The sequence below is a fragment of the Tachyglossus aculeatus genome, chromosome 11, assembly GCF_015852505.1.
Source record: "Tachyglossus aculeatus isolate mTacAcu1 chromosome 11, mTacAcu1.pri, whole genome shotgun sequence".
Lineage (NCBI taxonomy): Eukaryota > Metazoa > Chordata > Mammalia > Monotremata > Tachyglossidae > Tachyglossus > Tachyglossus aculeatus.
The window spans coordinates 28009537-28037516 of record NC_052076.1 but is presented as its reverse complement, the minus strand read 5'-3'; the positions used below and the strand labels follow the sequence as shown (position 1 = coordinate 28037516).

The window sequence follows — 27980 nt, the reverse complement described above, 5'->3', positions numbered from 1 at the left end:
GCTTAGAACAGTGCTTGGCACATAGTAAGCTCTTAACAAGTACCATAATTATTATTATTATTATTATTATTATTAAAAAGCTAGGGAGGATTGCCTGGTAAAGAGGACTACAACTCCCAGCAGCCTCTGGGGTGACGTACCGACGCACGGGGCGGAGTCGGAGGCGCCACGGAGTTCAGCCGGCCCCGCCCCCCTTCCCCACGGGGCCCCGCCCCTCCCCCCACCCGGCTCCGCTTTTTTGCGTCGACGCCACCGCCGTCGGTGAGTGTCTGAGGCCTGAGGCCTGAGGCGATGGTCTGAGGAGAGGGCTGGTCTGAGGGGATGGCCTGAGGAGGATGACCTGAGGAGAGGGCTGGTCTAAGGGGATGGCCTGAGGAGGATGGTCTGAGGGGAATGGTATGAGGGGATGGCCTGAAGAGAGAGCTGGTCTGAGGGGATGGCCTGAGGAGGTTGATCTGAGGAGGATGGTCTGAGGGGACGACCTGAGGAGAGGGTTGGTCTGAGGGGATGGCCTGAGGAAGATGGCCTTAGGGGATGGCCTGAGGAGAGGGCTGGTCTGAGGGGATGGCCTGAGGAGGATGGTCTGAGGGGAATGGTTTGAGGGGATGGCCCAAGGAGGATGACCTGAAGAGAGGGCTGGTCTGAGGGGATGGCCTGAGAAGAGAGCTGGTCTGAGGGGATGGCCTGAGGGGGACGGTCTGAGGGAGATGGTCTGAGGGGATGGCCCGAGGAGGATGACCTGAGGAGAGGGCTGGTCTGAGGGGATGGCCTGAGGAGGATGGTCTGAGGGGAATGGTCTGAGGGGATGGCCCGAGGAGGATGACCTGAGGAGAGGGCCGGTCTGAGGGGATGGCCTGAGAAGAGAGCTGGCCTGAGGGGATGGCCTGAGGAGGGTGATGGTCTGAGGGGGATGGGCTGAGGGGGATGGGCTGAGGGGATGGGCTGAGGAGGATGACCCGAGGAGAGGGCTGGTCTGAGGGGATGGCCTGAGGAGGATGGGCTGAGGAGAGGGCTGGTCTGAGGGGATGGCCTGAGAAGAAAGCTGGTCTGAGGGGATGGCCCGAGGAGGATGATCTGAGGGGATGGCCCGAGGAGGATGACCTGAGGAGAGGGCTGGCCTGAGGAGGATGGTCTGAGGGGAGGGCCTGAGGAGGATGGTCTGAGGAGATGGCTCGAAGAGGATGGTCTGAGGAGAGGGCTAGTCTGAGGGGATGGTCTGAGGAGAGGGCTGGTCTGAGGGGATGGCCCAAGGGGATGACCTGAGGAGAGGGCTGGTCTGAGGGGATGGCCTGAGGAGAGGGCTGGTCTGAGGGGATGGCCTGAGGAGAGGGCTGGTCTGAGGGGATGGCCTGAGAGGATGGCCTGAGGAGAGGGCTGGTCTGAGGGGATGGCCCGGCGGAGAAGGGAGTACCTGGCCCTGGAGGAGACCCTCAAAAGACTTTCACTTTTACTTCCCCCTCAGGGCTTGTCTTTCCTCGCGGGCGGTGTGGGTGTGTGGAGGGAAGGATGGTATAGATGGGGAGCCCCCTTCTCGGCCGTAAAGGGGGTGCAAACCCGGCTGCTACGACCCCAGCCCCGCTCAGTGGTATCATGACACAACGCGTCAGTGACGCCGTGGCATGTCGGTTGTCACAGTGGTCAAAATGCCAGACGGGAGCAGCAGGCCCTGCTCTCTTACGTTGTCATAATAACAATAATAATAATAATAATGATAATGGCAGAGAAGCAGCGTGGCTCAGTGGAAAGAGCCTGGGCTTTGGAGTCAGTGGTCATGGGTTCAAATCCCGGCTCCGCCAATTGTCAGGTGCGTGACTTTGGGCAAGTCACTTCACTTCTCTGGGCCTCAGTTACCTCATCTGTAAAATGGGGATTAAGAGTGTGAGCCCCTTGTGGGCTATGGACTGTGCCCATCTCAGTTACCTTGTATATACCTCAGTGCTTAGAATAGTGCCTGATATATAGTAAGTACTTAACAAATTCTATTCTATTCTATATTAAATGCTATTATATTATAAAGAAAAAGTTTCAGGATTCAAGATAAGTGATCAGCTTTGAGGATTTCCTCTACCACACAGCTCCTCGCTGAAGTTTTCTTCCACCTCTGTGACAGATGGTGAGGAGAGGAGCAACCCAGGATTTGCCGTCACCTACTAGTGAGCTGCTTTTGCGAAAAATTATTTTGTTCTTACATCTGTCGTGGAGAGACTTGGCGATCTCGGACCAGGTTTTACAATGACCCGTGTTTCTTAGCCTAACTTTCTCTTGTTCCAATTGTCCAGATCTCTGAGGTAACAACGCTCTCTTGCTCTAGGAGCCTTTGGTCAGTTAGTTTCGTTTCCTCAACATCCTTCCCTTTGTGGTTGGGAAAGGGCGGGGTTAGGAAATGCCTCCCTGTGTAGCTAGCAGTTTTTTCTCCCACGGTCCCCTAATCGCTTTTTTTAAAAATGGTGTTTATTAAGCACGTACTATGTGCCAGGCACTGTTCTAAGTGCTGTAGATACCAAGTAGTCAGGTTGGACACAATCCTGTCCCACATTAGGCTCGCAGTCTTAATCTCCATTTTACAAGATAAGGTACCTGAGGCTCAGAGAAGTTAAGTGACTTGTCCAGGGTCACACAGCAGACAAGTAATAATAATAATAATACTGGTATTTGTTAAGCACTTACTATGTGCCAAGTACTGTTTTAAGCACTGGGATAGATACAAGTTTCATTCATTCAGTCGTATTTATCGAGCGTTTACTGTGTGCAGAGCACTGTACTAAGCTCTTGGGAAGTACAGGTCGGCAACATATAGAGACGGTCCCTACCCAGGTTGTCCCACCGTGCCTCTGTTCTCTCATCTGCAAAATGGGGATTCAATGCCTGTTCTCCTTCCTACTTAGACTGTGAGCCCCATGTGGGACCTGATTATCTTGTCTCTCCCCGCACTTAGTACAGTGCTTAACAAATGCCAAATTCTTATTATTAAACTCATCTTTCACACTATAGAGGATTGTTTTGGCACTGGGGTCACTCTCTGGGGAATTGACCAAAATCCTTCAGTCTTTGTCAATCAATCAATCGTATTTATTGAGTGCTTACTCTGTGCAAAGCACTGTACTAAGCGCTTGGGAAGTACAAGTTGGCAACATATAGAGACAGTCCCTACCCAGCAGTGGGCTCACGGTCAAAATCAATCATCATAGTCATGGTATTTAATAAGCATTTAATATGTGCCAAGCTCAGTGTTAAGCACTAAGGAAATAATCGGTTAAGGGCTTACTATGTGCCAGCATTGTAGTAAGCACTGGAGTAAGAACAGGATTATCGGGTCATCCACAGTCCCTGTCTCACATGGGGCTCACAGTCCAACAACAGGTATTAATCCCCCATTTTACAGATGAAGAGACTGGCCCAGAAAAGGGCCGTGACTTGCCCAAGGGCACAGAGCAGGCAGGTGGCAAAACTGGGATTAGAACCCAAATCTCCTGGCTTCAGATCCGTACTCTTTCCACTAGTCCACACAGACGGCCGTAGTCCCTGACCCCACCCAGGATTCAATCAGTCATTAGTATTTTTCAAGCACTTACTCTGCACCGAACACTGTACTAAGTGCTTGGAAGAGTACAGTTGAGTTAGTAGCATGATCCAAGTCTTTTTGCCAGGGATTGTTTGGTCAATTGTATTATACACTTATTGTACCACTGTGCTAAGCACTGGGGTAGGCACTGTTGGAACTCTTAAGAAACTGACAAATCCAAAATTATGTAGATTAAACAGGAAAACAGTTCTTGGAGGAGAGATCTTTAGGAATAATAATAATAATACCCAGACTGAGCCCCCTCCTTCCTCTCCCCCTCCTCCCCCTCTCCATCCCCCCCGTTTTACCTCCTTCCCTTCCCCACAGCACCTGTATATATGTATATATGTTTGTACATATTTATTACTCTATTTATTTTACTTGTACATATCTATTCTATTTATTTTATTTTGTTAATATGTTTGGTTTTGTTCTCTGTCTCCCCCTTCTAGACTGTGAGCCCACTGTTGGGTAGGGACTGTTTCTATATATCCCGACTCTGCCACATGTCTGCTGTGTGACCTTGGGCAAGTCACTTCACTGAGCCCCAGTGACCTCCTCTGTAAAATGGGGATTAAGACTGTGAGCCCCACGTGGGACAACCTGATCACCTTGTATCCCCCCAGCACTTAGAACAGTGCTCTGCACATAGTAAGCGCTTAACAAATGCCATTATTATTATTATTATATGTTGCCAACTTGTACTTCCAAGCTCTGCACACAGTAAACGCTCAATAAATACGATTGATTGATTGATTGATTGATAATAGTGATGGCATTTGTTAAGAGCTTACTGTGGGCCAAGCACTGTTCTAAGCACAGGGGGGGATACAAGGTAATCAAGTTGTCTCACATGGTGCTTAAGGCCTGAATCCCCATTTTACAGATGAGGTAATTGAAGCACAGAGAAGTTAAGTGACTTGCCCAAAGTCACACAGCTAAGTGGCGGAGCCGGGATTAGAACCCATGACCTTCTGACTCCCAAGCCCGGGCTCTATCCACTGTGCCATACTGCTTGCCCTAGGAATGACAGACGCCCTCGCATAGCCCCGAACTCCCTTTTTGGATCCCTCTGGAAAATGACAGGTCTTTTGAAGGGGCGGGGCGGGCCCCCGGGGACAGGTAGGGGCAAGAAACCGGCCATGGTGTCCGCCTGGTCCCAATCCCGGGGCCGCGAGACTGTTGACTCCGGGATGTGCCGTTGCCGTGGTAGAACAGGAAGCGGATTGTGTGCTTTCTGCCCAGCTGTCAGGCCTGGGCCTCCCAGGGCTTGGACAAAATGTTCCCTGGGCCAGAGCCCAGACTGCTCGGCAGCCCCGCCCCTGCTTTCCCAGCCACCACGGCTGCCGTCTCACTGCCTTCCTGTGTCCCGTCCCCTGCCAGGCCCCGGCCATGGAAGGGGCCGAAAAGGAGCCCCCAACATCAGCAGTCCTGCTGGACTCCTGCCACTTCTCCCAGATCATCTTCAACAATGTGGAGAAGTTCTACATCCCGGGAGGGGACGTGACCTGCCGCTACATCCTCACGCCGAGCATGGTGCCCCGCCAGAAGGACTGGGTGGGCATCTTTCGGGTAAGGCCCACTTCGCCACCCCTTCCCCTCGGGCGGCAGTGGCGGAGGGTGGTGTCGACTGGCTGGCCGGCTGCTTTAAGCCCTCAGCAAGTCATCATCATCATCAATCGTATTTATTGAGCGCTTACTGTGTGCAGAGCACTGTACTAGGCGCTTGGGTAGTACAAGTTGGCAACATATAGAGACAGTCCCTACCCAACAGTGGGCTCGCAGTCTAGAAGGGGGAGGCAGAGAACAAAACCAAACATATTAACAAAATAAAATAAATAGAATAGATATGTACAGGTAAAATAAATAAATAAATAGAGTAATAAATATGTACAAACATATATACATATATACAGGTGCTATGGGGAAGGGAAGGAGGTAAGATGTCTCTCTGTGTTGCCAACTTGTACTTCCCAAGCGCTTAGTACAGTGCTGTGCACACAGTAAGCGCTCAATAAATACGATTGATGATGATGATGGGGGGAATGGATAGGGGGACGAGTGGGGGGGATGGGTAGGGGGACGAGGGGGAGAGGAAGGGGCTCAGTCTGGGAAGGCCTCCTGGAGGAGGTGAGCTCTCAGTAGGGCCTTGAAGGGAATAGATGATTCAATGTGTCAGTTTATTGTTATATTATACTCTCCCACGTGCTTAGTACAGTGCTGTGCACATAGTAAGCACTCAATAAATACAGTTGAATGAATGAATAGCTCCTTGAAGGCAGGGTTTGTGACTACTTAATAAGAATTATCTTATTCTTATAAGATAAGAGAGGGGGAGGAGGAGGGGAGGAGGGGGAGAGGAAGGAGGGGGCTCAGTCTGGGAAGGCCTCGCTCCGGGGGTCACGTAACTAGTCCCGTTACTCCAGCTGGGATCGTCGCTTGGGAAGTCAGGGTAGTCCCGAGTCCCATTGGGTCCAGCCTCCATGCCCCAAACAGTCTGAGTCCCAGAGTTCCAGGGTGAGTTGCTCTGACTGACAGGAAGCGTGGCGGCTCAGAGCTTAACCTTTGACTCCGGCCGATTTGCATATTGAGGAACAAGAGAGTAGAATCAACTCTGACTAATGACCCCGCGTGGCTGCAAAAGCTTGACCTTTGCTTCGACGGCAGCAGTTGGGTGCCGTTGTGCTTCCCATTTAAACCGAGGTTCGGGGTGTGACCTTCTCCGTCCTGCCCCTTTCATGGAATCATCAGGGAAGCCCCTTAGGAGCCCCCACCCCAAGCTCCACCTGTTCCAGCCCTTTCCACCCATTAAGCAGAGAGTTAGAGACCTGGGAGAGGATATTAGACGGGGCATGGCTTCCTGATTGGGAGTCACTTTTCCCTGCTCCCCCCCCCTGCCCTCAGGTTTCCATCCAGTTGTCAAAAGCCTCCTTATCTCCACCCCTCGCTGACCCTGGAGGTTGGAGGGGGGCAGAGTAAGATGCGCAGTCCAGCCCTGGAGCCCAGTGGGGTGAAAGACCCCCAGTCAGAAACAAGCCCCGAAACCCCTGAAGCCCCATGAGACTCAGTGGTCCTGGTCACCACCAGGGAGCACCGGCCTGTCAGCAGGGAGCAGCAAAGAGCTTGAGAGGCAGAGGACCTGGGTTCTAATTCTGCCCCTGCCACTTGTCTGCTGTGTGTCCCTGGGCAAGTCACTTAACTTCTCTGTGCCTCAGTTACCTCATTTGTAAAATAGGGTTTATTATCATTAATAAAAATAATAACGGTATTTGGTAAGCATCATCATCAATCGTATTTATTGAGCGCTTACTATGTGCAGAGCACTGTACTAAGCGTGTGGGAAGTACAAATTGGCAACATATAGAGACAGTCCCTACCCAACAGTGGGCTCACAGTCTAAAAGTAAGCACTTACTATATGCCAGGCACTGTACTAAGCGCTGAGGTGGAAACAGGCAAATAATCTTGGGCACAATCCCCGTCCCTCATGGAGCTCACAGTCTTAATCCCCGTTTTACAGGTGAGCAAACTGAGGCACAGAGAAGTGAAATGACTTGCCTAAGGCCACACAGCAGACCAGTGGCAGAGGTGGGATTAGAACCCGTGACCTTCTGACACCCAGGCCCGTGCTCTATCCACTATGCTAAGACCGTGAGCCCCATGTGGGACATGGACCATGTCCAACCTGATTACTTTGTGTCTACCCACCGTTTAGTATAGTGCCTGGAACGTAGTAAGCTCTTAACAAATACCATTAACAACAACAAAAAGAGCCACCATCTTGGCTCCACGCCAGCTCCAAGGGGTGGAGCAGGCTAGCTATGGCTGCCCTACTGGCCCCAAAAGCGGTGGCGGAAAAACTAAACTCCCATTTTCCCCCAGGAAGGGCACATGTTGTCCCGTTGGTCAAACGGTCTCTCGGGGAAGGTTATTAGGCTCTGAGGGATTCTTCAATCAATCAATCAATCAATCGTATTTATTGAGCGCTTACTATGTGCAGAGCACTGTACTAAGCGCTTGGGAAGTACAAATTGGCAACACATAGAGACAGTCCCTACCCAACAGTGGGCTCACAGTCTAAAAGGGGGAGACAGAGAACAGAACCAAACATACCTACAAAATAAAATAAATAGGATAGAAATGTACAAGTAAAATAAATAAATAAATAAATAAATAAATAAATAAATAGAGTAATAAATATGTACAACCATATATACATATATACAGGTGCTGTGGGGAAGGGAAGGAGGTAAGACGGGGGGATGGAGAGGGGGACGAGGGGGAGAGGAAAGAAGGGGCCACAGATGGTGATTCGAGCAGAGAGCAGAACCGGGGGAAGATCCCTGAATATTCTCTGATCTCCACTCCACCCCAGTGGGACCTGCTTTTTATTGCCAGAGGGAGGGGCCGGCGGGGGAGCCAGCAGAAGCTGGTTTGCAGCCACGTGGCTGAGGCTCTCTCTGCTGACTCGTCCCCAAGCCAATCATTCATTCAGTCGTATTTATTGAGCGCTTACTGTGTGCAGAGCACTGTACTAAGTGCTTGGGAAGTACAAGTCGGCAATATATAGAGACGATCCCTACCCAACATCGGGCTCACAGTCTACAAGGGGGAGACAGACAACAAACCAAAACATGTAGACAGGTGTCAAAATCGTCATAACAAATGTAATTAAAGCTATATTGAGCATCTACTGTGTGCAGAGCCCTGTATTAAGCGCCCGGGAAAGAACACTCCAGTAGAATTGGTAGACATGATCCCTGCTCACATGGAACCTCCCTAAACCAAATCAGTCATGGGCTCCTCCTCTGCCTCCAATCCCCTAACTCTGGGCTCATTTCTCAGCCCTTTTATTCCCCATCTACACCCACACCCTTGAAGAACTCACTTGCTCCTATGACTTCAACTACCACCTCTGTGTGGATGATTCCCAAATCTACATCGCCGTTACAGTTGGATCTGTACCCTTTATTTCTCCCTCCCTCTGCCCCATAGCGCTTACATGTCCGTAATTTATTTATGCTAATACCTGTGTCCACCTCTAGACTCTCAGCTCACCGTGGGCAGGGAACGTGTCCACCAACTCTGTTAAATTGTGTTCTCCCAAGCACTTAGTTCAGTCCTCTGTACACAGTAAGTGCTCAGTAAATACGATTGATTGAGGGTTTACTGTGTGCAGAGCTCTGTACTAAGCGCTTGGGAAAGTACACTACAGTGGAATTGGTAGACTTGATTCATCATCATCATCAGTCGTATTTATTGAGCGCTTACTTTGTGCAGAGCACTGTACTAAGCGCTTGGGAAGTACAAGTTGGCAACATATAGAGACAGCCCCTACCCAACGGTGGGCTCACGGTCTACACAAGATGCTTACAGTCTATGGGGGCAGAATAGACATTAAAATAAATTACCAGATAGGGCAAATAGTAGTTTATAAAGTAGTAGTTTATAAAGATATGTGCTATAGGGCTGGGGTATTAGATTGCCTAAGGGGTAAGTGCTCACTGAAGGCGGGGAGGAGAGTGAAGGGGTTTGCCCTCTCACCTGCCCACTTCTTAGCTCGCTCAGAAGGACAGAGACACCGAGGTGAGACAGAATGCTTTAGTCCATCCAAGCGCTTAAAACAGTGCTCAGCACTTGGTAAGTCCTCAGTACCGTAGATTGAAAATACTGTTGATTGACAGGGAGCACCATGGGTCAGAAGCCTGGTGCTACCTCCTTCAGAGCCCCACCCGGCCCCCTCCGTTCTGATTTCCGAGGCCCAACCTCTCTGCGGGGGGGAAAGGCCCCTCTCGGCCGCAGGAGCTGGTCGGGGGCAAGGGACCGTCTCAACCCAGTGGCCACCGTTGGCGACTTGGGGCCGGCTGGAAGCGCCTCACCCGTCTTCCTCTCTTCGCGGCTGTAGGTGGGCTGGAAGACCGTCCGCGAGTACTACACCTTCATGTGGGCTTCTCTGCCCAGGGACCTCCACAGCGAGTCAGCCCGGCAGCAGGAAGTGAAGTTCAAAGGTCAGATCCCGGACGGTCAGGCTCCTCCATCAGGACCTCAGTCAAGAGTCCCCTGGGCAGTCTGGTCCCTGGGAACCCACTGGGTGCCTCTCTTTTTGCCCTGTCCTGCGGAAGTGGCCCAGGGCTTGCCGGGCTTGCCCTGCCAAACCGGTATGGCCAGTAACGTTCCACGATTCAGTCCCTGCTCTTTCTTCTCCAGCTGTGGGTCAATAAACTACGTAAACTCCCAGCCTGGGTCTGTGGGGGCCAGCCAATGACACCGGGGCTGCTCTTAAGGGCAAGTTCTGGAATCAGTGTGGCCTAGTGGAAAGCGCACAGGCCTGGGCGTCAGGGGACCCAGGTGGCCACTTGCGTGCTGGAATCACTTCGGTTCTCTGGACCTCAGTAACCTGTAAATGGGGCCCCAAGAAACCAATACCGCTTCCCTCTTTGACTGTGGGCCTCGGGGTGGTGCAGGGTCTGTGTCCAATCTGATGGTTAGCGTCTACAATAATAATAATAATGATGATGGCATTTATTAGAGAAGCAGCGTGGCTCAGTGGAAAGAGCCCGGGCTTTGGAGTCAGAGGTCATGGGTTCGAATCCCGACTCTGCCACATGTCTGCCGTGTGACCTTGGGCAAGTCACTTCACTTCTGTGAGCCTCAGTGACCTCATCTGTAAAATGGGGATGAAGACTGTAAGCCCCATGTGGGACAACCTGATCACCTTGTATCCCCCCCAGCGCTTAGAACAGTGCTCTGCACATAGTAAGCGCTTAACAAATGCCATTATCCCCACAGCACCTGTATATATGTTTGTACATATTTATTACTCTATTTATTTATTTTACTTGTACATATCTATTCTATTTATTTTATTTTGTTAGTATGTTTGGTTTTGTTCTCTGTCTCCCCCTTTTAGACTGTGAGCCCACTGTTGGGTAGGGACTGTCTCTATATGTTGCCAATTTGTACTTCCCAAGCGCTTAGTCCAGTGCTCTGCACATAGTAAGCGCTCAATAAACACGATTGATGATTGATGATTAAGAGCTTACTATGTGCAAAGCACTGTTCTAAGCGCTGGGGAGGATACAGGGTGATTAGGTTGTCCCACGTGGGGCTCACAGACTTAATCCCCATTTTACAGATGAGGGAACTGGGGCACAGAGAAGTCGAGTAACTTGCCCAAAGTCACACAGCTGACAAGTGGCGGAGCCGGGATTTGAACCCATGACCTCTGACTCCAAAGCCCGTGCTCTTTCCACTGAGCCACGCTGCTTCTACCTAAGCGCTTGACACACAGTAAGCACTGCATAAACGTCCTCATCACTATTAATGATTTTCAGTGAAACCCACAACGGGACTGGGCCGTGAGAGGGTGAGGGGCCTGCGCCGACCCCCGGTCTGCCGCGTTTGGTTCCGATCCCCGGGGCTGGCGACGTTTGGCCTGTGGCACGGGCCAGCCCAGAGCGGATGTTCAATTTGGACAACTGTAAAACATTCCTCCTTGACCAAGCTTCGGCTTCCACAGGCCCGGTCGCCCAGCTAGGCCCCTGATTTGAGTCGGGCGCCTGCTTTTCCCAATCAGGATCTCCCCACGGGAGCCCCTCCTGAGCCCGGGATCGTTCGGTTGTGTTTTCAGCCTACTACCTACCCAAGGATGACGAGGATTACCAGTTCTGCTACGTCGACCAGGATGGAGTGGTCCGGGGGGCCAGTGTCCCCTTTCAGTTCCGGTTCGAGAGTGAAGATGGCATCCTGGTCGTGTCTACTCAGGTCTGCTGATGGAGGGCCACCCCTCCAACTCTTTCTGCTCGCTCTCCCGGCCCGCGGGATTCAGAGGGTTGAAGGGGGTGCGAAATGGGAGATCACTTGGGTAGGGAATGGGGTGGAGGCTGTTGCCCAGGTTCAAAGAGAGGCAGCGTGGCTTAGTGGATAGAGCCCAGGCTTGGGAGTCAGAGGTCATGGGTTCTAATCCCAGTTCCGCCACATTCATTCATTCATTCATTGTCATTCATACACCTGTATATATGTATATATGGTTGTACATATTTATTACTCTATTTATTTATTTATTATTTATTTTACTTGTACATTTCTATCCTGTTTATTTTATTTTGTTGGTATGTTTGGTTCTGTTCTCTGTCTCCCCCTTTTAGACTGTGAGCCCACTGTTGGGTAGGGACCATCTCTATGTGTTGCCAATTTGTACTTCCCAAGCGCTTAGTACAGTGCTCTGCACATAGTAAGCGCTCAATAAATACGATTGATTGATTGATTGATTGATTGTCGTATTTATTGAGCGCTTACCATGTGCGGAGCACTGTACTAAGCGCTTGGGAAGTACAAGTTGGCAGTATATAGAGACGGTCCCTACCCAACAGTGGGCTCACAGTCTAGAAGAGAAGTTAAGTGACTTGCCCAAAGTCACACAGCTGACAATTGGCGGAGTGGGGATTTGAACCCTTGACCTCTGACTCCAAAGCCCGGGCTCTTTCCACTGAGCCACGCTGCACTTGTCAGCTGTGTGACCTTGGGCAAGTCACTTCACTTCTCTGTGCCTCAGTTACCTCATCTGGAAAATGGGGATTAAGACTGTGAGCCCCATGTGGGACAACCTGATTACCTTGTATCTCCCCCAGCACTTAGAACAATGCTTGGCACATAGTAAGCACTTAACAAATACCATAATTAATTATTATTATTATCAATCCCAGCTCTGCCACATTCATTCATTCAGTTGTATTTATTGGGCACTTACTGTGTGCAGATGTCTGCTGTGAGACCTTGCGCAAGTCACTTCACTTCTCTGGGCCTCAGTTACCTCATCCATAAAATGGGGATTAAGAGTGGGAGCCCTTTGTGGGACGGGGACTGGGTCCAACTGGACAAACTTGAATCTATCCAGGTGCTTAGAACAGTGCTTGGCACATAGTAAGTGCTTATCACGTACCATAATTATTAATTATTATTATTATTATTAAAGAGAGCCGGTTGGCCCGGGCTTCTTTTGCCACGGCGGCACGGGCCAGCCCAGAGCTGATGTTTGACTTGGACAACTGTAAAACATTCCTCTGTGACCACGCTTGGGTTCCCACAGTAGACTAGGATGCTCCCTGGCTAATTCTTCAGTCTCCAATCTCTGCAGGAAAGAGGTTTTTGGGGGTCCAGCACTCTTGGGGAGCTCGCAGTCAGATAGGGGAGGTACGGACCAGTAAATGCAATGGGTTGGGAGCAGTTTGATCAGGAGGAGCAGGTCGGGAATTGCACCAGTTTAAGGGGCCAACTGGTGGGGTCCATTGGGGAGAACCGCCCTAAGCTACAGTTGTAAAGGGGAGGGGTATGGTGAGGGGGGTTGGCCTGCTTGGGGCTGCCCGCCGACTGACACCCGCTGCATCCCGTCTTGCAGGGAGAGGTGGAGGAGATCGAGCAGCGCAACCAGAAGCTGCAGGAGGAAAACCAGGAACTGCGGGACAACTGCGGGAACCTCTTGGAGCAGAAAGAAGAGCTGCATAAGCAGTTGCAGAGGGCCCAGGTAACTGCCGGTTGAAAAGGGACAAGCCCAGGGTTTGCCCTTGGCACTCCCTGCCTGGGCCTCTCACCGCTCCTTGCCCGCCTCTACAGTAGCCCAGTATCTCCCACTTGGGAGTGAGGAGGAGCCTGCCGTTCAAGCCCCATCCCCTCAGTAATAATAATAATAATAATAATAATAATGGCATTTGTTAAGCGCTCACTATGTGCGAAGCACTGTTCTAAGCGCTGAGGGGGATACAAGGTGATCAGGTTGTCCCACTTGGGATTTACAGTCTTAATCCCCATTTTACAGATGAGGTAACTGAGGCTCAGAGAATTTAAGTGACTTGCCCAAGGTCACACAGCAGACATGTGGTGGTAGAAATGCCCTCCCAATCAAGCAGTGATGGATCAATCAATCCTCCTTTGCCAATCCACAACCCTCGCCTCCTCTAAAGCCCTTCTACCAAATCCACCTCCACCTGGGGACCTGGCCTGATTAACCCTCATGGTCCCCCATTTCTCATGTATTTATTTGTCATGGACTTATTTATCCTCTTCTGCAGGTTTATTGCTGCTTGGAGGCTCTTACTTAGCACTTATCTTCCCCAATAGATTTCAAGCTCCTCAAAGGCAGGGATCACCTTTTTTTACTACTCTGTGTTCCCATGTGTAGCTCTCTGCCCACTATAGGCGCCCAGTACAGTCCTCTGCCCATAGTATGTACCCAGGGCAGGACTTTATGCAAAGTAGCACTCAATAAATAACTGTTGATGGTGGAAGATTGAGTCGACGAGCAGAGGTCATTATACAAATTTGGTTCTGCATGGGTTTTTTTCCAGTAGTAGGAACATAGTTTGTCTCTGCAAAGCATCAACTTCATTATTGAAAAGCACTCATTAAGCATTCCCTTGGCTCAGTGGTCAGATTTCCTGCCCTTATCCCTGCTGGTTCAATCTCTCATCCTATCCCAACTGGATTACTGCATCAGCCTCCTCTCTGATCTCCCATCCTCCTGTCTCTCCCCACTTCAGTCTATACTTCACGCCGCTGCCCGGATCATCTTTGTGCAGAAACGCTCTGGGCATGTTACTCCCCTCCACAAAAATCTCCAGTGGCTACCAGTCAACCTACGCATCAGGCAAAAACTCCTCACCCTGGGCTTCAAGGCTGTCCATCCCCTCGCCCCCTCCTACCTCACCTTCCTTCTTTCCTTCTCCAGCCCAGCCCGCACCCTCCGCTCCTCTGCCGCTAACCTCCTCACTGTGCCTCGTTCTCACCGTCGACCCCCGGCCCACGTCCTCCCCCGGGCCTGGAATGCCCCCAATCCCTCCGCACATCTGCCAAGCTAGCTCTCTTCCTCCCTTCAAAGCCCTACTGAGAGTTCACCTCCTCCAGGAGGCCTTCCCAGACTGAGCCCCCTCCTTCCTCTCCCCCTCCCCATCCCCCCCGCCCTACCTCCTTCCCCTCCCCACAGCACCTGTATATGTGTTTGTACATATTTATTACTCTATTTTACTTGTACATATTTACTATTCTATTTATTTTATTTTGTTAATATGTTTTGTTTTGTTGACTGTCTCCCCCTTATAGACTGTGAGCCTGTTGTTGGGTAGGGACCGTCTCTGTTTGTTGCCAACTTGTACTTCCTAAGCGCTTAATACAGTGCTCTGCACACAGTAAGTGCTCAATAAATACTATTGGATGAATGCCCTCCAGGACAAGGCAGAACACCCCTCATATTCAGGATGCTTCTTCCTCTTCCTGGGCTTTTTCCCAGCCTGGTGCTCTTCCCTCAACCATCCTGCCCCTCGCTGACTTGGCAAAGTTGCCATGTTTAAGGCAAGGCCTGGCAGGTGTATGTCAGATGATTGAAATGCACAGGTAAACCCAAACATCCCTGTCAGACCCTCTCAGGGGGCAAGAGGATCGATTTGGCTTCTTTTTCTTTTTCCAGCGGTCTACAAGTGGCATTTATTGAGCACCTACTGAGTGTGCAGTACTGTACCGAGTGCTTGGGAAGAGTACCACAATGGCCCAAGGCCTGTTCCCTGCCCTCAAGGAGCGTGTAATCCAGAAATTCAAAGGGCAAGTGGGCAGGCATATACCGGACCTAGATAAGAATAATGATAATAATTATGGTAGTTAAGCATTTTCTATGTGCCAGGCACTGTGCTAAGAACTGGGGTAGGTGCCAACTAATCAGACGGACACAGTCCCTGTCCCGCGTAGGGCTCACAGTCTTAATCCCCATTTTACAGATGAGGTAGATGAGGCACAGAGAAGTAAAGTGACTGCCAAGGCCACACAGAAAAGTTGGGAGCCAGGATTAGAACCAATGACCTTCTGATTCCCAGGCCCGGGCTCTATCCAGTACACCATGCTGCTTCTCTTAGCCTGGATGGGTAGTCGAGGATGACTGGAGTTCAGGTTCGGCTGAGGCACTCAGGCTGGGCCGCCTTGTATTTTCCAGGAGAAAGTGAAGGAGTTGGAGGGAGAGATAGACTCCCTGAAGATCGGAAACTCTGAGCTCCAGAGAGCTCAGGAAACGCAGAACTGGGAGATGATGTCTGCCCAGGAAGGACTCGTCTCCGTGCAGGAGCAGACGGAGAAGCTGGAGAAGGAGAACCAGGTACTGGAAAGCTCAGGGCCAGAAGAGGAAGGGGAGTCAACCCTTTACTCTCCTGCCACTGGGCCACCATGTGCTGTGCACTGTATTGGTTCCCTCTTGGCAACACCCCCCGACTCTCCCCAGCCCAGGCCAGCCCCGTGGCCCATCTGGCCCTATGCTCTGTCTTGGACATGGTAGCAGGGCGTTAGGAGGAAATGGAGTGTTGGTTGTTCTCCTGTACATCCACTACCGTGGCTAGAGATGGACTAGCTCATATCCCTAATTCTGACTTCTCTGCACCTCATTTTCACTACGGTGACCCACCACGCACCATTCAACACCTCTGACTCTTCCTTTTCCCTCGCTGGGTTCTGTCCCAGGGACTCAACAGGGATCATCCAACACCCCCCGACTCTCCCCTCAGTGACCCATCAAGGACCATCAGCCACCCCAACTCTCCGGTCTCCATCCCTGGACTCTGTCCCAGTGAGTCAGCACAGACCGTCCAACACCACTGATTCTCCTCTTTCCATCCCTGCCTCTTCCCCAGTGACCCAGCAAGGACCATCCAACACCCCTGACTCTCCCCTCTCCGTCCCTGACTCTCCCTCCTGTGACCCAGCATGGACCAGCCAACACTCTAGCTCTCCCTCCCCGTCAGCCCCTCCTGGTGCTCCGGAGTCTCTCCCTTTCCTCTCCCCAGGCCTCTCCTCCCCTTGGCGAGGACCGCAAGGGTTCGAGGTGCCCTGGAGAAAGATGAGGAAGCCATCCAGGCAGGTCTTCCGGCTGGCAGTGAACACCTCACGTCCCCCGTGTCTGGTCTGATTCTCCAACTTCCTGGCTGTCCCTTCGTAGGAGCTGAAGGGACAGCTGGAGTCCCTGGTGGTTATCAGGAAGACACTGAAGCAGCAAGTCTCCTACTTGAAGGAAGAGAACAAACAGCTGGAGGAGGACAAGGCCCACGAGGACGAAGAGCGCCAGCGGTGAGGGTCTTCCACTTCCCAGGGAAGCCGGCCGGCCCAGAGTGGGAAGGGATGGGGCCCAGCCACTCAAAGCCCTTGGAAGCTGTGTAGGGAAAAGTTAGGCCCTTGGAAGCTTTCTTGTCATCCCACTTGCTGGGGTCCAGAGCGTGGAGCCCGACCGTACTGTGGAGGCTCACAGAGGAAGCCCAACCTTCCTCTGTCCTGCGCTCCTAGTCCCTCCCTGCCCTATCTCACCCCACCCGGTCCCCGGAGGCTTGCAGACAAAAGTGGAGCCAAGGCGGGACCCCCCACAAAGAACACTGCATTTTGTTAGACAAATGGCAGGACTGAAGAAACATCCGACTTGTCAAAGGGAAACCTGAGCTTGGAAGAGCTGGAGAGACAGGATAGCTGGGCGGTTTCCGGCCCCTGGAAGTAATTCCAGAGGACCAGAGGGAAGGGAGGACCAAGGGTAGTTGCCAGGGAGCCCAGTTGGGCCTAGGGTGGAAGCGCTCAGACATCCTCTGGTCAGGATGCGGCCCACCGACCTTCAGCGCCCTGGGGATTCATAGGAAACCAAGGTCCGTGACCACAGCCGTGCTCTGCCCCCTCAGGATCCGAGACCAGGCCTGGCAGCTGTTGGCAGAAAAGAAGCAGTTGGAAGTCAAGCTGAAGAGCAGCCTGGACCAGTTGGATCAGCTCCAGGTAAGCACTGTGAAGAGGAATAGTGGGAGGAAGAAGCTCTGAAGGGCGCTTGATGACCATAGTGCGTCCTAGGAAGGGCAACTGTGCCGTTGGGTCTGTGCTGCCTCTTCCTCTTCCTTTTCATTCACTCGCTCGAATTTATCGAGTGCTTACTGTGTGCAGAACACTATACCAAGTGCTTGGGTAAGCATAATACAACAATAAATAGACACATTCCCTGTCATTCATTCATTCATTCAATCGTATTTATTGAGCGCTTACTGTGTGCAGAGCACTGTACTAAGCACTTGGGAAGTACAGGTTGGCAACATGTAGAGACGGTCCCTACCCAACAGCGGGCTCACAGTCTAGAAGGGGGAGGCAGAGAACAAAACAAAACATATTAACAAAATAAAATAAATAGAATATGTACAAGTAAAATGAATAGAGTAATAAATACGTACAAACATATATGCATATATACAGGTGCTGTGGGGAAGGGAAGGAGGTAAGGCTGCGGGTTCTAATCCCGACTCCGCCGCTTATCAGCTGTGTGACTCTGATCAAGTCACTTCGGTTCTCTGTCTACAACGACCTTATAGTCTAGAGGAAGGGAGACAGCACCCACACCCACAGCACCTGTATATATGTATATATGTTTGTACATATTTATTACTCTATTTATTTATTTATTTATTTATTTTACTTGTACATATCTATTCTATGTATTTTATTTTGTTAATATGTTTGGTTTTGTTCTCTGTCTCCCCCTTTTAGACTGTGAGCCCACTGTTGGGTAGGGACTGTCTCTATATGTTGCCAGTTTGTAGTTCCCAAGTGCTTAGTACAGTGCTCTGCACATAGTAAGCGCTCAATAAATACGATTGATGATGGTGATCATGATGACAAACATCAATAAAAATAAATAAATGACAGAGTTGTACATAAATGCTGTGGGGCTGGGATGGGGGAGGAGTAAAGGGAGCAAGTCCGGGTGATGCAGAAGGGAGTGGGAGATGAGGAAAGGTGGGGGGTTAGTCTGGGAAGGCTTCTTAATAATGGCGTTTATTAAGCACTTACTATGTGCAAAGCACTGTTCTAAGTGCTGGGGAGGTTACGAGGTGATCAGGTTGTCCCACGGGTGGCTCACAGGCTTTACAGATGAGGGAACTAGGCGCAGAGAAGTTAAATGACTTGCCCAAAGTCACACAGCTGACAATTAGCGGAGCTGGGATTTGAACCCATGACCTCTGACTCCGAAGCCCGTGCTCTTTCCACTGAGCCACGCTGCTTCTTGGAGGAGATGTGCCTCCAGTAAGGCTTTGAAAGTGGGGAGAGTATTCATCTGTTGGATTTGAGGAGGGAGGGCACCCCAGGCCAGAGACAGGACATCGGTGAGAGGTCGGTGGCGAGACGGTGAGAAGGTTAGCACTAGATGAGTGAAGCTGGGGAAACAGTGTGGCATAATGGGTAGGCCACAGGCCAGGGAATCAGAAGGTCATGGGTTCGAATCCCAGCTCCACCACTTGTCTGCTGTGTGACCTTGGGCAAGACACTTCACTTCTCTGTGCCTCAGTTGCCTCACCTGTAAAATGGGAATTAAGACTGTGAGCCCCACGTGGAATATGGACTGTGTCCAACTTGATTTGCTTATATCTACCTCAGCGCTTAGTACAGTGCCTGGCACATAGTAAGCTCTTATCAAAAACCGTAATTATTCCTTTCCCATCCCCCCGCCCTACCTCCTTCCTCTCCCCACAGCACTTATATATATTTGTACAGATTTATTACTCTATTTTACTTGTACTTATTTACTCTTCTATTTATTTTGTTAATGATGTGCATATAGCTATAATTCTATTTGTTCTGACGATTTTGTCACCTGTCTACATGTTCTGTTTTGTTGTCTGTCTCCCCCTTCTAGACTGTGAGCCCGTTGATGGGTAGGGACCGTCTCTATATGTTGCCAACTTGATGGGTAGGGACCGTCTCTATATGTTGCCAACTTGTGCTTCCCAAGCGCTTAGTACATTGCTGTGCACACAGTAAGCGCTCAATAGATACGATTGAATGAATGAATGAAGTCCGCGGGCTGGGTTGTGGAAGGAGAGAAGTGAGGTGAGTTGGGGGGGCAAGTTGATGGAGGGCTTTAAAGCCAATGATGAGGAATTTTTGTTTGATGCGGAGGTGGATGGGCAACTTCTGGAGTTTTTGCCCTGCCTCACTCACTCCTCCGCCCCCACCCACCCTTCTCTCCCCAGTCTCGTTTCTCCATTCAAGAAAAAGAGATAGAAAAAATGTCTCAGGAGGCCCAGGACAAGACAAGGAACCTGGAACAAGTGAGGAAGGAAAATGAGCAGCTGCTCCTCCGCCTGGCTAAACAGGTAAAGCTGTGAGGGAGGAGGAAAGTGAGGGGCCCGGGTGAGTCGGGGAAAGTCCTATTTCCCTCCCCTCCTTCACCTTGAAACCTTCCTAGCCCAAGGGCTGGGCTGAAGTGTGTGTATGTGTGTTTCTGTGCAGAAGGAAGAACAAGATCGTCACGTGGAGGAGCTGAAGCAGGAAACATTGCTGACAACACAACAGCATGTGGCATGTTCCCCCCGGGGGCTTCTGGGCAGGGGCTCCTTGGGGCCCGGGATGAGATGGATTGGAACTATGTAGTGCGGGTGTGGGCCGAAGGGCAAGTGTGGAGGGGTGGATTTTCATGGCCCACCCAACGGGAAAGTGGTCCCGAGGCGACTTGTGCCCTGGATCCATTTTCCTCCCCCTGGGGAGGATGGAGGGGGTTCACCTGGGCCAACGTGTCCTATGCTCCAGCGGCCCGAGGCCAGGAGAGTGGCCTCGGAGAACCAGTTAGTGAAGGAGGTGGAGCGGCTCAAGTCCAACGTAGAGGCTGGGAGGGTCTGCTTCCTAGCCAAGTACAAAGAGTGCCAACAGCTGCACAGACAGATCAGGCAGCTCAGGGCTGGTAGGTGTCCTGAGGGGAGGACGGGGAGGCTTGTGGGCCCCTGGGGCAGAACCCGTACTCTCTCTCCAACCTCCCTCTGTGCCGCAGCTGCACAGCTGCTAACTCTGAGCTCTGTGTTGGGAGCTGCCGGGACTGACCAGACCCCACTGAGGAGTTTGGTGTGACGTCTAGGGCAGGAAACTTGCCACCCGGGCTCCCAGGTCCTAGTTCGGTCAGCCACCGGAGACCCGCTCAAGCGGAGAAACACCTGCGCTCAGAGGGAGGAGACCCCACATTGCAATACCTACATACCGGGTGACCTCGAGCAGGTCACTTACCTTCTCTGGGCCTCCACTTTTCTGACAGTAGAGGAGCCCCGAGGCTCCTGGCTGATTTTCTGGGGGTGGTAAGGGGACAATGAGATACCAGATAGAAATCTGAGGCATTATTTGGTGGCAGTTCTAAGCTCCCTGCTTCCAGGCAGCACGGGAGAACTGTGCTGGGTGTTCACATGTTCAGCGATGCCACAGGAAGGGCAAAGGGAGTCAGGTCAGCACGGCTTTCTTTTAGCGCTGGCCGGGACATTCAGCTGTAACTCGGCTCTGCCCTGGGCTCCTGCGGGGATCCCAAACTAGTCTTTTCCCTCCAGTGCTTCGGCCAAGTGAGGGGAAGAGGATCCCAGGCCCCACTGAGCAGGCTCAGGCGATGCTTTCTTGTGTCTACCTTTCCGAGGGTCTGCCCGGGGACCGAGAGCAAGTGGAGAAAAGCCCGCAGGATTACACAGGGCAGGGGAGCCCGGAGTCTGCACGCTCCCCAGCCATCGGGTAGCCCCAGGGCCAGCTGAAGCCATGGCGGGTTGACCACCCGCATGCCAATAAACACCTGAGAAACGGAGGATAAGCTGGAGTGTTTTGCGCTGGGCTGCTCGGGGCGGGGCTGCAGGGTTGCGGCGGTAGCAAGTGGGAACCTTGTGTTCCAGGGCTGGGGTCCAGTTGGGGTCACCCCCCTGGGCCATTCCTATTCTGGTTCCCAACGCCGACTCTGATGGGGAAACACCCCCGCCCGCCTCACCCTACTTCCCCATCTCTGGGTTCCCCGCCGTCTCCAGGAGACATTAAATTAGCGCTCTCAGAATGTGTACTCCCGGAGGGCAGGGAATGCATCTGGCTTCTGGTGTACTTTCCCAAGCGCTTAGTACAGTGCTGCGCACTCAACCACCAGTGATGATGCTCCCAACCCTCACTTTGCCTCGGGCAGTAGCATCCTGGGGACCAGCTGCATGGGAGAACAGCCCTTTCGGGGTTTGGTCGCTGCGGATGCTCCTCCCTTGCCCGCTTCCCCTCTCTGCGGGAGGGCTACGGTGGGCATGCAGACAGATCCTGCACATTAGCGGTCAGCTCCTGGCATCCGCTGGGGCGAGCCTCGGCCTGCTGCTTCAGGAGGGATTGCAGGGGTCCGCTGGTCTTGGGTCCCTGGCACAGGGTGACTCTCGCCTGACAGAAGCGGGAGGGAGCGCGAAAGCCCATCGCTTTCACAGCAGTAGGGCCTGGGGGGTCTTGAGGAGCTCACCCGGACTGGACCGGAGTTGGGCACATACCCCGTCCCCCCTCCTCCCATGAGCGGCTAGTTAAGAAGAGTCCGGCCAAATATCCGGCCGGATAAAGGGGAAGCAGCATGGCTCAGTGCAAAGAGCACGGGCTTTGGAGTCAGAGGTCATGGGTTCAAATCCCGGCTCTGCCACATGTCTGTGAGCCCACTTTTAGACTGTGAGCCCACTGTTGGGTAGGGACTGTCTCTATATGTTCCCAATTTGTACTTCCCAAGCGCTTAGTACAGTGCTCTGCACATAGTAAGTGCTCAATAAATACGATTGATGATGATGATGATGTCTGCTGTGTGACCTTGGCAAGTCACTTCACTTCTCTGAGCCTCAGTTACCTCATCTGTAAAGAGGGGATTAAGACTGTGAGCCCCACGTGGGACAACCTGATCACCTTGTATCCACCCCAGTGCTTAGAACAGTGCTTTACAGATAGTAAGCGCTTAATAAATGCCATCATTATTATTATTATTACATCCAACGCCAGTGTTTTTCCTCTGAATGTTCCGGTCTTCTAGGGCAGACGGGTGGCCGAAAGTCAGTGTGGAGAGTCTCTGAGCCACTTGTTCCCTTCAATCAATCAATCAATCATATTTATTGAGCGCTTACTATGTGCAGAGCACTGTACTAAGCGCTGCGCTTACTATGTGCAGAGCACTGTACTAAGCGCTTGGGAAGTACAAATTGGCAACACATAGAGACAGTCCCTACCCAACAGTGGGCTCACAGTCTAAAAGGGGGAGACAGAGAACAGAACCAAACATACCAACAAAATAAAGTAAATAGGATAGAAATGTACAAGTAAGATAAATAAATAAATAAATAGAGTAATAAATATTCCCCACCCACACCCTCAGCAGGACCAGCTGTGGCCCCCAGGCTCGCCGCTAGCCGGCTCTGCAGCTCCTTCATCATCATCATCAATCGTATTTATTGAGCGCTTACTGTGTGCAGAGCACTGTACTAAGCGCTTGGGAAGTACAGCTCCTTGTCCTCCTCCTTCCCTGGTGCTAAGCTGCTTTCCCGCTCGCTCACCCTCTCCCCATTGCCTCCACAGCAGCAGATCAGCGACCTGACCCAAAGGCTGGCAGAGAGTCAGCAGGCGTGTCGCCAGTTGCAGAGGGAGAAGGAGAACGCTGAAGGGGAGAATGAAGTGAGGAGATGGAGTGGGGCTGATGGGGAGGGATGGGGGGGGACAAGACCTTAGAGTGGGGAGTATATGTTGCCAATTTGTACTTCCCAAGCACTTAGTACAGTGCTCTGCACATAGTAAGCGCTCAATAAATACGATTGATGATGATGATGATCAGAGGCCCCACAGAGTTTGCTCCTGCAGGTCTAGCTCGAGGCATCTGGTCGACCCAGGCCTGAGGTCTCCAGTAATAATTATTATTAACAATAATGATAATTAAAATAGTGTATTTAAATGCTCACTATGCACCAAGCATCGTACTAAGCGCTGGGGTTAGTACTCCCCACTCCCTCTCTAGACTGTGAACTCGTTAAGGGCAGGGAATATGTCTGGTTTTTGTTGTATTGTGCCCTCCCAAGCGCTTAGTGAATTGCACACGGTAAGCGCTCAATAAATACGATTGCATGAATGAATACTAGATAATCAGGTGAAGGAGTGGATAGAGCATGGGCCCGGGAGTCGGAAGATCATGGGTTCTATCCTGGCTCCGCCCCTTTTCCGCTGTGTGACCTTGGCCAAGTCACTTCACTTCTCTGTGCCTCAGTTCCGTGATCTGTAAAATGGGGGTTGAGACTGTGAGCCCCACAAGGGACAGGGAGCGTGGCTCAGTGGAAAGGGGCTTTGGAGTCAGAGGTCATGGGTTCAAATCCCGGCTCCGCCACATGTCAGCTGTGTGACTTTGGGCAAGTCATGTCACTTCTCTGGGCCTCAGTTACCTCATCTGTAAAATGGGGATTGAGACTGTGAGTCCCCCGTGGGACAACCTGCTCACCTTGTATTCTCCCCAGTGCTTAGAACAGTGCTTTGCACATAGTAAGCGCTTAATAAATGCCATCATTATTATTATTCAATCAATCAATCAATCAATCGTATTTATTGAGCGCTTACTATGTGCAGAGCACTGTACTAAGCGCTTGGGAAGTACAAATTGGCATCACATAGAGACAGTCCCTACCCAACAGTGGGCTCACAGTCTAAAAGGGGGAGACAGAGAACAGAACCAAACATACCAACAAAATAAAATAAGGATAGAAATGTACAAGTAAAATAAATAAATAAATAAATAAATAGAGTAATAAATATGTACAACCGTATATACATATATACAGGTGCTGTGGGGAAGGGAAGGAGGTAAGACGGGGGGATGGAGAGGAGGACGAGGGGGAGAGGAAAGAAGGGGCTCAGTCTGGGAAGGCCTCCTGGAGGAGGTGAGCTCTCAGCAGGGACTTGAAGGGAGGAAGAGAGCTAGCTTGGCGGAGGGGCAGAGGGATTGGGGGCATTCCAGGCCCGGGGGATGACGTGGGCCGGGGGTCGATGGCGGGACAGGCAAGAATGAGGTACGGTGAGAAGATTAGCGGCAGAGGAGCGGAGGGTGCGGGCTGGGCTGGAGAAGGAGAGAAGGGAGGTGAGGTAGGAGGGGGCGAGGGGATGGACAGCCTTGAAGCCCAGGGTGAGGAGTTTCTGCCTGATGCGCAGATTGATCGATAGCCATTGGAGGTTTTTGAGGAGGGGAGTAATATGTCCAGAGCGTTTCTGGACAAAGATAATCCGGGCAGCAGCATGAAGTATGGATTGAAGTGGAGAGAGACACGAGGATGGGAGATCAGAGAGAAGGCTGGTGCAGTAGTCCAGACGGGATAGGATGAGAGCTTGAATGAGCAGGGTAGCAGTTGGGATGGAGAGGAAAGGGCGGATCTTGGCAATGTTGCGGAGCTGAGACCGGCAGGTTTTGGTGACGGCTTGGATGTGAGGGGTGAATGAGAGAGCGGAGTCGAGGATGACACCAAGGTTGCGGGCTTGTGAGACGGGAAGGGTGGTAGTGCCGTCAATTATTATTGTCTTCTGTCCACTCCAGCACTTAGTAAAGTTCCTGGCGTTCAGTCATTCATTCAATCGTATTTATTGAGCACTTACTGTGTGCAGAGCACTGTACTAAGCGCTTGGGAAGTACAAGTTGGCAACATATAGAGATGGTCCCTACCCAACAGTGGGCTCACAGTCTAGAAGGGGGAGAAAAGGACAACTGTTGCATTGGCCGGGAATCGAACCCGGGCCTCCCGCGTGGCAGGTGAGAATTCTTCCACTGAACCACCAATGCTCACATTGAACCACCAATGCACTTAGGAAATACCACAATTATCATTACATGGGACTCAAGAGTCTAAGTAGGAGAGTGAATAGGCATTGAATCACCATTATGCCATTACTGAGAGCTCACCTCCTCCAGGAGGCCTTCCCAGACTGAGCCCCTTCCTTCCTCTCCCCCTCGTTCCCCTCTCCATCCCCCCATCTTACCTCCGTCCCTTCCCCACAGCACTTGTATATATGTATATATGTTTGTACATATTTGTTACTCTATTTTACTTGTACATATCTATTCTATTTGTTTTATTTTGTTAGTATGTTTGGTTTTGTTCTCTGTCTCCCCCTTTTAGACTGTGAGCCCACTGTAGGGACTGTCTCTATATGTTACCAACTTGTACTTCCCAGGCGCTTAGTACAGTGCTCTGCACACAGTAAGCGCTCAATAAATACAATTGATGATGATGAAAGGGGAAGTTTGAAGCCATTAGGTGGGTGCCGGAGCTTGGAATGGGACCACCACTCCCTAGAGTCCATCCCCAGGGGTCCGGAGGTTCTGGATTACCCAGGGCCTCGTCCCCCCTCTGGATCGGTTCTCTCCCTTGCCCGTCTGCCTGACGGACGGGCTAGAGAGAGGTCCGGAGGGAATTAAATCTGGCAAATACAAATCTGCGTCATCACGTCTGAGTATTCCTTTTCAGCTCCTGCAAGCTGAGAACAGGAGACTGCTGAGCTATGCTAATCGGGACCCGGGCAGTTATCCCTTCGATGACCCTGTTCAAGCCCAGGGGCCTCCTTGGATGGACCCTGAGCCGGGATTTGTCTTCAGTAATCCTTACTCCGGTACGACTCTGGTCCACGGCCAGTGGAGGGGAAGCGCTCAGGGTGGGGATTTGTTGAGTATCTACTGTGTGCCGAGCACTGCACTAGACTTGGGGAGGGTGAGATCATTAGTAGACCCTGATCCCTGCCCGTAAAGGGCTTATGATCAGGGCTCGGCCTGGCTGGAATTCTGGTCGGAAGAGCAGCTATCATCTGGAATTTGTGGCCAGAGGCAGGAGCCAGGGACCTAAGGAAGCCGTCTTTGGTAGAGACTCTACGCGACCCCAGGAGAAACTTGCCAGGTGAACTGACCATGGACGGCAGAAACACCCAGAGACTTGGAGCTCAGAAAACGATGCCCAGAGACAAAAAAACTGTGGAGAGAACACAACAGAATTAGTGTGCTCCACATGGAGTGTGTCCAACCCGATTGCTTTGTATCTACCCCAGCACCTAGAACAGTGCCTGGCACATAGTAAGCGCTTAACACATCCCTTTAAAAAAAAAAGGAAAAGAAAAGTGTTCAGTACTGGTCTCTGCATGCAGTAGGTGCTCAATAAATGCCATTAATTTAGTTGACTGGGGACAGAAATCAGGCAGGCCAGCCCGGGAAGTCAGAGTTGAAGTTGCTAGAACAGTGCTTGGCACATAGTAAGCACTTAACAAATACCATCATTATTATTCAGTGGGTGAGACTTTTCTCTCTTTTTTTTTTTTTCTCTCCTGCAGCTCCCCAAGACTTTGCGACAAATGATCCGGTACGTGAGTGACTGATTTTTTTTTTTTCCTCCCCTCTCCCTCCAAGTTAGCCCCCAGGGCACTTGGCTCCCAGCCCTGCCTGGTGGGACCCTGAAATACCTCCTGGCAGAACGTGGAGTTTTCTAGCTGGGGTCACCCCTCGTCCTCTACTCCCTAAGGGCCCCGAGCTGCTCACTGCCCTGTCCTTTAATTCCTCCCCAGGGCTGCGGGCAGGGTCAAAGCAGCCCTCACAGCCACCAGCCCAGAGGGATTCTCCCGCCGTCCCGGAGGCTCTCAGCTGGCCCGGTCGCTGGACGTAGGGGATTTGGCTAGTAAGGGCTCAAGTAGGGGCAACTGCACATCGAAAGCCCCCACAGAATGCAGAATGTGGTGTTGATGCTCGTCCTGATGGCTCCCACCCTCAGCGAGCCCGCCCACCCTGCCTCTGGCCGGCAGGCGCCAGGTGGGAGAGGGAATGCAGGAGGAAAACAGGAGACTCCTTGGTTCATCATCATCATCAATCGTATTTATTGAGCGCTTACTATGTGCAGAGCACTGAACTAAGCGCTTGGGAAGTACAAATTGGCAACATATAGAGACAGTCCCTACCCAACAGTGGGCTCACAGTCTACGGGCTCCCCCACCAGTCTTGCCCCAAGTTCTCACCCTGCCCCTGGCACAGCCCAGCCCAGTTGGGAAAGCCTCTGGGCCCGCTCCCCAGCCTGAAAGGGGGGCAGAGACGGGTGGGAATGAGGGACCCCAAAACCCTGGGGTGGTGATGGACAGAGGGATGTGCCAGTCTGGCCAGACCAGGGCTGAGACCACCAGAAGGACCTTGGCCCCGATCCCGACCCGTGTCCAGAGGGATCCGTCGGTCATTGGGCAGGGGGCTGGGCCCCCGCGGGCCACGTAGCGCTGGCCCCGGCCCCCTCGGCCACCTTCTCCCCCTCCGAGGCCGGGCTTGAGGGGTTCGGCCTTGCCCCCTCCAGCCCTCCATGAAGACCTGCCCCGTCTGCTGTGACGTCTTCCCGGCCGGCATCTACGAGGAGCACGTGAGGAGCCACACGCTGGACTGCCCCATCTGTGACAAGAGCTTCTTGGACACCAACCGACAGGTCTTCGACGACCACGTCTTCTGCCACTCCCTCTAGAGAGAGGCTCCCTGCCGCTTGGGTTCTCGTAGCGGGACCGTGACTGGGCTCCAGCGTTGACCTCCCCCACACCACCCTCCCTCCAGGCCAGCCCCTCCCCGCCCCAGACTAGACCCCATGACTACAGTC

General features: G+C 51.9%; 1 protein-coding gene and 1 non-coding gene across 4 annotated transcripts; one reads left to right on the top strand and one right to left on the bottom strand.

The window, feature by feature from the left end:
• Nucleotides 1-199: 199 nt before the first annotated feature.
• Nucleotides 200-27980, top strand: CALCOCO2 (calcium binding and coiled-coil domain 2). Of its 3 annotated transcripts, XM_038753966.1 has the most exons (14): nucleotides 2119-2288; nucleotides 4946-5134; nucleotides 9467-9569; nucleotides 11192-11325; nucleotides 12959-13084; nucleotides 15536-15694; nucleotides 16529-16656; nucleotides 17250-17340; nucleotides 19581-19703; nucleotides 19840-19908; nucleotides 22924-23019; nucleotides 25842-25983; nucleotides 26692-26720; nucleotides 27690-27980. In XM_038753966.1, exons 2-14 carry the CDS (start codon nucleotides 4955-4957, stop codon nucleotides 27849-27851), a joined length of 1542 nt encoding a protein of 513 aa, XP_038609894.1. In that variant the 5' UTR covers nucleotides 2119-2288; nucleotides 4946-4954; the 3' UTR covers nucleotides 27852-27980. The 3 variants fall into 3 exon arrangements, with proteins under 3 accessions (XP_038609893.1, XP_038609892.1, XP_038609894.1); XM_038753965.1 differs by lacking the exons at nucleotides 2119-2288; nucleotides 27690-27980 and adding an exon at nucleotides 200-261 and having other exon boundaries at nucleotides 26692-27175; XM_038753964.1 differs by lacking the exon at nucleotides 27690-27980 and having other exon boundaries at nucleotides 2097-2153; nucleotides 26692-27175.
• On the bottom strand, nucleotides 25086-25156 carry TRNAG-GCC. Its single transcript has one exon. It is a non-coding gene; the product is annotated as a tRNA-Gly (tRNA).

Bases quoted from the DNA above. Each gene is read 5' to 3' on its own strand.
- CALCOCO2 (XM_038753966.1), top strand. From the start codon at position 4,955: ATGGAAGGGGCCGAAAAGGAGCCCCCAACATCAGCAGTCCTGCTGGAC. The intron at 5,135-9,466 runs GTAAGGCCCACT...TCGCGGCTGTAG, and splicing joins ACTGGGTGGGCATCTTTCGG to GTGGGCTGGAAGACCGTCCG. The intron at 17,341-19,580 runs GTAAGCACTGTG...TTCTCTCCCCAG, and splicing joins ACCAGTTGGATCAGCTCCAG to TCTCGTTTCTCCATTCAAGA.